Raw genomic sequence first — 8982 nt, 5'->3', positions numbered from 1 at the left:
TCCATGATGCCTTGCGGCTGTTCAACACATGCTCGAAGTTTTTCAAAATGTCTTCTGCACCAAGTTCTGCTGAGTTACTGCACGTTGGTGGCGAACGAACCACTGGAGAAAACATAAGGACGCAGAATGGTAAGGCAGAACGAAAGATATTGAATGAATCTCTACCCTGATTGAATTATTGTGTGATTTTATCTACAGTTACCGCGGTGACAGCCATCGCAAACATTGTCAAAAGTTCCTTAGGTCCTGTGGGATTGGACAAAATGTTAGTGGATGATATCGGGGTGAGTTTTGATGTCTCTGGAGTTTTTTGTGGGTCGAAATTTTGAAATTTCTGGAGAGCTATCTAGTTTTAAAATATCTAAAATGCTCCTTAGACTTACAGCAGTGTTGATTCGCTTCAGAAGCTCGACTTTGATCTAGTGAATTGAAATTCGCCGGTATCACATGGTTTTAATTTCCACTGCTGTCAGTCCATTCACAAAAAGTAACTTGACAGAAAGTCCTACTTTATTCAAGATTCACAGCCATTTTAAAAACAAAAAAATATTGAAAAGGCCTGGATGAAGTAAGCAGAAACTCAATTTATTTTATTTAGTACACAAAGTACAAATACTGTACAGGTTCATGTCATGTAGCATTACCCGTAAGCACACTGTACTGGACAAAAAGTAAAACATATAACATTGCAGATGTTTTATCTTGTCACGAGAGCATTTATAAGATGAAACATCTTAATAATATTACACGATTTTATGTTCTATCGAGTTCATAATGTGCATATCCAGAAAGTATCCATACCTCCCCCACAGAAGGGATTTTTTTTCCAACCCCCCCCCCCCTCCACCCATCTGGAAATTCCAATCCCTTCCGTTGGGGGGAGTATGGATATTTTCTGGAACAGCACAATAGTAAGTTAACATTAGTATTGCCACTTGCAAGACATCACATGGTTGTTACAGATATTAGTTATATTTTTGGGAGAAGGTAAGTTGTGTTTGTCTGATGGTGGGATTCAGAGTTTTATGTAGTACTTGCACAATGTGCCATTTCCACACGTTGTAGGTGTCATTAATTTTCTCTAATATTTTTTGGTTGATTTTCTTAGTCTGTTTTGGGGATTGAAAAAGTTGACATGTTTAACTCCTTTGACACCACCCCCTGCTTATAAAAACATTTTTTTTTAGGATGTCACTGTGACAAATGATGGAGCAACAATACTGAAGTTGCTGGAAGTGGAACATCCTGCTGCTAAGGTTCTTTGTGAGCTGGCTGATCTTCAGGACCAGGAAGTTGGAGACGGAACAACGTCAGTCGTGATTCTTGCTGCAGAGTTTTTGAGAGGTGCCAATGAACTTGTGAGGCAGAAGATTCACCCTACATCCATCATTAGTGGCTACAGATTAGCATGCAAGTAAGTATGCATTGCTGGGTCTCGTACAAGGTGATACTTGAGTTTGGAAAAAGCTATTTTCAAAGTTTTGGTTGAGGATTAAGTTTTACTTTTTGAGCTCTTAAAAGGTGTAACAGTAAGGGTTCTTGCAATCTCTTTTAGAAAATAGACCAATGAAAATATTCACGCTTATTGGTTAAAAATTGTGTTTCTATGACTCGATAGAAAGACAGAAAAGTTGTCTTAGTCATGCTGTTTGTTGTTTTCTTCAGGCTGTTTCCTAAACAAGATAGCACACATTTTTGTTGTGTTTTTATCATGTTATAGGTTGAAGCACTCGTGAAAGTCTGGGAGAACTCGAAAAACCTGTGGAACACTCACCTATTGGCTTGTGTTCCCACAGCATTTCTTGTTTTCCCAAACTTCCACTTGTGTTTCTATTTATAAGTCTGTAGAAACACAGGAAATGTTCTCTACTTTTTTTTTTAATTAAAGCATTTCTTGTTTAAATGTTTCATGTATGATTTACTGTTTTTTTTCATCAGGGAAGCTTGCAAGTACATCCAAGAACACTTAACAATCAATGTTGACGAGCTTGGAAAAGAAAGTATCATTAATGTGGCTAAGACATCAATGTCCTCAAAGCTGATTGGCCAGGTATCGGATTTCTTTAGTGAGATGGTGGTCGATGCTGTTATGGCTGTCAAACGTGCAGGAAACAAGGGTGAAGCGAAATATCCAATCAAGGCTATTAATGTGCTAAAGGCACATGGCGGCAGCTTGAAGGAGAGTGTTCTTGTAGATGGCTATGCTCTGAACTGTACCATAGCTTCTCAAGGTAAAGTGTAAAGTGTGTTATTAAAATTTTTCTTCAGTTTCACATTAATATTTGTTTTCCTTCAAAATGCTACAATCTGGAACTGTGTTTGAACATTGAAATGGTTTGTCATTTTTTTTTAATTTAGTTAATCTTCTCTATTTTGCAGCTATGCCAAAACGGGTAGAAAATGCCAGAATTGCCTGTCTGGATTTCAGTCTTCAAAAGGCCAAAATGCACCTTGGAGTGAGTGTTGTAGTGGAAGATCCTGAACAGCTGGAAGCCATTAGAAAAAGGTAAGGTTAAAGGTAAAGTCTGCATGCAAGCCACGTAGCCCATATCATCAGGTCAGGCATCTTATCTCTGGTTCCTCTATAGCATTAGGTCACTAGGAGTATTTCTACCCCACCCCTCACCCCTGCATGTGATGCTAGTCCATCACAAGGTTACCCCCCAGCATTTAATTTGCCTGTACACATTTATACACCTGGGTGGAGAGAGGCACTGTGAGAGTTAAGTGTCTTGCCCAAGAACACAACACAATGTCCCTGGCCAGGACAGCTCTATCTCAAAAACACTAACTCTAAGGCCATGGCAGATGGCAACTCTTATTCCCTAACCAAACTGACTAGATAACATTTTCTAGACTTGGTTAGAGGAAGAGAAGGGAATTGGGTTTACAATGCAGTTTATGTAATAAAGGCAGGGATACAATGTGCTTTATATCATATACAGGGAGGCAGATATCACTAAAGAGCGAATACAAAAGGTTTTAGGAGCTGGAGCCAATGTTGTGTTAGTCAGTGGTGGCATTGATGATCTCTGCCTCAAATATTTTGTGGAAGCTGGTGCTATGGGCGTGAGAAGATGTAAAAAGGCTGACCTCAAGAGAATTGCAAGAGCCACTGGAGGTAAGCTGACTCAGCAGAAAAACTCCCTTGACAACCATTACTATTTTTTGTTACGCTCTTTGGTTATCTTTGATTTAAAGTGCCCACATATAGGGTTGCAGTTACATGCTGCAGCAGCATGTAGCTGGGAGCAGCAAGAATTTGTACTGTTCATATGAGTTGATATTGCATCCCTCAAAATTTTGTCCCCACAACATGTCCCTGAATATGCAGTGTGTTTTAGATTGCTGTTCAACTTGTGGGACAAAATTAATGTACCTCTAAACCTGCTTAAACACAGGACTTGAAGTATTAGCACCCAAGGGGACATGCCACTGCAACATGTCCCAGCTACAGTTTCTTGCATGTGCTCAACTTAGTTCTCATCTTGATCCTGCTGCTGCATATAACTCATGTGAGTCCCTGCACTGCCCCCCCCCCCCCCCCCCCCCTCCAGCAAACAAAGGAAGTCATGTCTGATAGCATGGAGCTAGTGGACTTTGCAGACGGACTAGTGGACTCTGTTTGGGCAAGTAAACTTTTTTTAAAAAACTCTGGGGAAAATTCAAATTACAAAACTACTGTAAGAGATGGATTTTCAGGGGTTAGTGAGAATGACTTTTGGTCTAGTGCACAGTGAGGTATGGCTTGGCCACATGGCCAGCCAGAAAACTAGTTTTCTTTGCACCCTGCATGCAGCTCCCTTGTGTCCTGGTATGTGCAGCCATGTTGTTGATTTTTTTATTTCCTAATTTGGTGTTTGGTTTGTTGTTCTGCAGCAACAATGGCATTGACGTTGGCAAATCTTGAAGGTGAAGAGAGTTTTGATGCCAGTATGCTGGGCCAGGCAGATGAGGTGGTGCAAGAACGCATCTGTGATGATGAGTTGATTGTCATCAAACGGTAAGTTGATGACATTCTGTACATGTTATTACTGTGTTCCTCTTATTTAGCAGCAGCAAGTAGCCATCATCTTTGATTTCACTGGGTTGAAAAAATACAATAAAATAATAATATTGTAAAAAATGTCACAGTTTTTTTTTTTTTTTTTCTTTTTCTTTTTTTTTTCCATTTGACTAAGTCAATCCTCCGTAAGAAAAAAAGATGTTGACTGGTACATTGTGCAGTACCAGAAAATATCCATACTCCCCCCCCCCCCCCCCCCCCCACACACACACACACAGAAGGGATTGTAATTTCCTGGGGGTGGGGGTTTAAAGAAATGTATCAAGTTTAAATGAAATTTCCAGAGGGGTGGAGGGGTCTTGCAAAAAATCCCTTCTGTGGGGTGGGTATGGATATTTTCTGGAATACACATGTAGCCATGATTCTTACCGGAGCATGAAAACCCCAAAAAAGCACCCCATTAAAAATGACCAGAACAGTTGTAAAATTGTCAAATGTAGAATACACAATTTCGTTAGCACAAGGAAATTATGGCAAAAATATGGCTTTCCTTCTACCTAGTGGGTTGTGTTAGGTTTGCAAGGTATTGTGGTAAAGTGTACAGCCACCAACGTTTTTCCTATGGAGGTTGAATAACACTCTCTCAGTATTGAGGTTATTTTTGCAAGTTAAGGCACAAAGTGCTCTTCTAGCTTTTTCCTTTAGTAATCTGTCCTTCTACTCCCATGTTTTTTTATGTTCACTCAAACGAGATGGAGGCTAACTCGATAACCTTGCTGTTCTGTTAGCCTCCATGCACAAACCATATACCATTGTCACCTTTAATTGTTATATATGTCTTTTTTTTTTCTTTTTTTATGCTAATATTGTAATTTCAAAATGTAAGTGCAAAATATAGTAAAGTTGAAGTTGAAGTTGATTTGATCCTTTGAAATACTTACTGGTGAATGCAAAAATAACAATCATCACCTGAAGGAAAACAGTTTTTAAAGGTCATAGTAATTTACTCTTTCATCACAAGAGTTCATTTATTGGCGAACTTAGATTTCTACTTAAAATTACCAAAAATAGATTAAACAAACCTTTACAGGCCTGCCTTCTTTTGTGAAGGAGTTGTCGATGCCTTATTTCTCCATACAATGGCGATACAGTTTTAAGCAGACAAAAAACAAGTAATGGGAATAGGGAAAGCCATCAGCCGGGGGATATACATAAAATATTGTCTCCAATCTCGTAAATATCTCACAATTTGCTTAGACTGAATGAAACTTCTAGTTTCACACTGACAGACTGTCATATTCACCCCTACATGTCATTAAGCTTGCTGAATTTTGGCCTTTTTCTAAATAAAAACGAACTTATGCCATTGTACTTCACTTCTTTCATTGTTGACATTTTTTTTATTTTTTGTAGACCAAAAGCACGTTCAGCTTCTTCCATAATCCTAAGAGGTGCAAATGACTTCATGTTAGACGAAATGGAGCGTTCCATGCACGATGCTATCTGTGTGGTAAAGAGAGTGCTTGAGTCCAAGACTGTTGTCCCAGGGGGTGGGGCTGTGGAAGCTGCTTTGTCGATTTATTTGGAGAACTTTGCTACCTCCCTCGTAAGTGTCTTTTTTAAAATTTATTTTTTATTTGTCGGTTTTGTTCCCTAACACTAGAGAACTCAAGCAATGACGACGGCAACCCAAGGACAATGTCTGTTAAAAAAATGAATTTATATTTTACCTTCGAGTTTTGCAGTTGTCTAGATCTGTCCTGTGCGCCTATTGCCCTCAGAACTTGCGCAAGCTAAATATGTAATGCCAGCGTTCAATTCCAAATGGAAATACAAAAAATTAGCCGCCGTCATTCGCGTTCTTCAAAATACTCAGAACTTAGTCATTTCATGTTGTTTTTGTGCAGAGGACGGCAAAGAAATGTACAAAGATTACTAACACACGTGCACAGCCATTGTTCTACTCATCAAACCCTCGCCGTCGTGGTTTCCTAAAGTTCTCTATTTTATTTTCATCACCAGGGATCTAGAGAACAGTTGGCCATTGCTGAATTCGCCAATTCGTTGCTTGTCATCCCTAAAACTCTGGCAGTGAACGCAGCTCAGGATTCAGCCGACCTTGTGGCAAAACTCCGCGCGTATCACAACACGTCACAAATCAACACTGAGAGGTCTTCTCTCAAATGGTATGTAACTTCCGCGTTGAGTGGCAAAGTGTCACACTGGCCGGGTTTCACAGAACTTAAAAAATTAGAACTACCGTGTAAAGCGTAATAAACATGTGAAAGAACTGCTCGATAGGTTTCAATTGAATGGTCACATACTAGGGTTTCATCCACAGACTGAAAGGTTAGAACAACCTTGTACAGCATAATAAACAGCACCACATGAAAGTACTGCCCAATAGCTTTCATTTGAATGGTAACACAACTAGAGTTTCATCCGTAGACTTCAAATTTAGAAGCACTTTGCAACCATTAGATGGCATTGACAGTTTTCAAACGTTTTTATAGTAAGTAAATTTAGAAACTAAAGGCCTGTCCAAACGGGAAATGTTTGGCGACCAAACCCCATCAAACATTGTTTGGTGACCAAACATTTTACCGTTTGGCCACCTTGTTTGGTGCTGTTTGATCGTGTTTGATTGTGTTTGGTCGTGTTTGAAAAAATTTGAAGGCCATCAAACATTCGCTCAAACAACTTGAAACATTTCTTTTGCTCTCGTGTTTGATGGGCGATGTTTTGTTCGTTTGGACAGTCGTATCAAACATGTTTGGCGCGTGCATGTGTCCCACGCTTGCTCAGCGACTTGCATCCATAGTTTGATCTATGTTTGATCACACAAGTTTAAACCGTTTGGCCACTCACTTCAACATCAGCATGTTTGGTCACCAAACAATGTTTGATGATGTTTGGCCGCCAAACATTTACCGTTTGGACAGGTCTTAAACCGGTAAGAATTATTTATAACGTCACATGCGAGACTCCAGTTTCATTTTCTAGAGGCTTTCCGTTCACAGTAGAGTTCTTCTGCTTTTCCAGGATCGGCTTGGATCTGATCGAGGGCAAAGTTCGTGACAACAAGAAGGCGGGTGTTCTAGAACCATGCATCAGTAAAATCAAGTGCCTAAAATTCGCCACAGAAGCAGCGATCACAATACTTCGGATAGATGACATGATCAAGTTGAGCCCAGAGAAAAAAGAAGAAAGTGCTTACGGGCAAGCTATGCAACGCGGGGAACTGTAGACAAATTTATGCGAGACAAGGACTTTATTATTTGCGATTCCTTAATATGATGGACCGTGAGAGAGTGAAGATGGTCTCTTCAGTCCTTTGTCGCCCCATGGCTGAGTCGTAGACAAAGCTGGACGTTGTTAACAGTCTTGATAGTATTTCTGTTGGGTTTTCTTTTTGTTGGGTTTCCAATCTCTTCAGCCAATCAAAGGCCCTACAAGCGTTCAATTTATCGTCACGTGACTCGCTTTTGATTGGCCGGTCAACTGGAGAGCCAACAAGAAGGTCATGTCAAATGTCAGTAAAGCTTATCGAGTATTAAAGATCACCTCAACGCTTCTTACTGCAGCGTCTGTTCAGTGTAATGCGGAGAAATTATTCGCCCTGTGTACTAACTGCTAACCTGTGAGTAAATAGGGAGTTTAAGAAAACCATGACGGTCACGGCAACGGGAACGTCGCTAAACAAAAGGTTTAATGAGCAGAACAATGGCTGTGCACGTGCATTATAATTCTTGGTACATTTCTTTGCTGTCCTCTGCAAAACAACAACGTGAAATGACCAAATTCTGCGTTGTCTGGAGAACGTGAACGACAACGGCTAATTTTTTAAATTTATATTCCGAATTAAACTCTGTGTTCCATATTCAGTTACGAGGTAATTTTGACAGTGTGAAGCAAACTAAATGACTGTAGGGTATCGCGAGATTCGTAGGTAAAATATAAGTTCATTTTTTAACCGACGTTGTCCTTTGCGTCGCCGTCGTGGTTTCTTAAGCTCCCTAATCTCTCCAGTGGACAGAAGACTGAAAGCATCTGTAGCGCGAAATAAAGGAATTTACAACGGTCAAACATCTTGACTCCTGTCCTTTCTGTATATTTATGTGTATCTGGAAAACTTTTAAAGCAGACTCATTTTTGAGAGAGCTGCTTTTATTCGGTCTCAAGTTTTTTCAATTCCCAAAACGCTCTTAGTACTTCCTTTCGTGCAACATGGAGATCCTACACCCGCGACTCCCCAGGATTGAAAGTATGACCCTATGCACCCCCACCCTGCGCGCGCGCTCCACGTCCCACTTGATAACTAAGAGAAGCAATTTCCAGCGTCTCCAAATAGTAATTCCGCGAAAGTTACGATCTGATCAAGGTACAAGGGCGTAATGAGCTCGTACATTTTGTAAAATTTTGAACCGCGTTACGCAAAAGGTAATCGCTACATGAGGCTCAATTAACCGTGCCACGCCCTTACCATATTTACAACTTATATTTTGTACCTCAATCAAAAACTGAAACGCTTAATGATTATGATGCAAATGTTGTAAACAAAGATTCCACTATTTGGAACTTCTTAAATCCGTGGGAAATTACCAGGCCATGCATGTATTTACGACGTTGCTTACTTCAAGAATCTAAATGCATGCGCTAACAATGCAATCTGAAACAAGGCGCAAGGCTTGTTTACACTACACAACTGTTTCGGATTTTGTCAAGATTTTGCTTTGATCAGGTGCAACAGTAGCTTTGCCTTCTAATTGATAGGTGATGAATTCAGCAAACACTGTCTGCTTCTTCGCAAACCTCTAAGAGACCTTAACTTCTGAGACTCATGAACAGGGACCAATCAAGTTTGTAGAAACATGACGTCAAATGCACAAGGGCTAATAACGTTATAATTAAAATCCGCGATGTACTGAACCGATAGCACTTGGATTCTCACTGACACAGTCAATTTGCCGTCGCAA

General features: G+C 40.1%; 2 protein-coding genes across 2 annotated transcripts in view; both read left to right on the top strand.

Moving 5' to 3' along the window:
• LOC110055743 (uncharacterized) overlaps positions 1 to 8982 on the top strand; it is a 183676-nt gene that overhangs the window by 96088 nt on the left and 78606 nt on the right. The gene's annotated exons all lie outside the window — the stretch shown is intronic.
• Positions 33 to 8092, top strand: LOC110055742 (T-complex protein 1 subunit alpha-like). Its single transcript, XM_020762145.2, has 10 exons — positions 33 to 129; positions 199 to 284; positions 1188 to 1414; positions 1939 to 2231; positions 2380 to 2506; positions 2946 to 3121; positions 3880 to 4003; positions 5420 to 5612; positions 6029 to 6192; positions 7049 to 8092. Exons 1-10 carry the CDS (start codon positions 48 to 50, stop codon positions 7251 to 7253), a joined length of 1677 nt encoding a protein of 558 aa, XP_020617804.1. The 5' UTR covers positions 33 to 47; the 3' UTR covers positions 7254 to 8092.

The sequence above is a fragment of the Orbicella faveolata genome, unplaced genomic scaffold (assembly GCF_042242905.1).
Source record: "Orbicella faveolata isolate gen_17 unplaced genomic scaffold, um_ofav_v1 contig_34, whole genome shotgun sequence".
Taxonomy (NCBI): domain Eukaryota; kingdom Metazoa; phylum Cnidaria; class Anthozoa; order Scleractinia; family Merulinidae; genus Orbicella; species Orbicella faveolata.
This window is presented reverse-complemented; position numbering and strand designations above follow the sequence as displayed.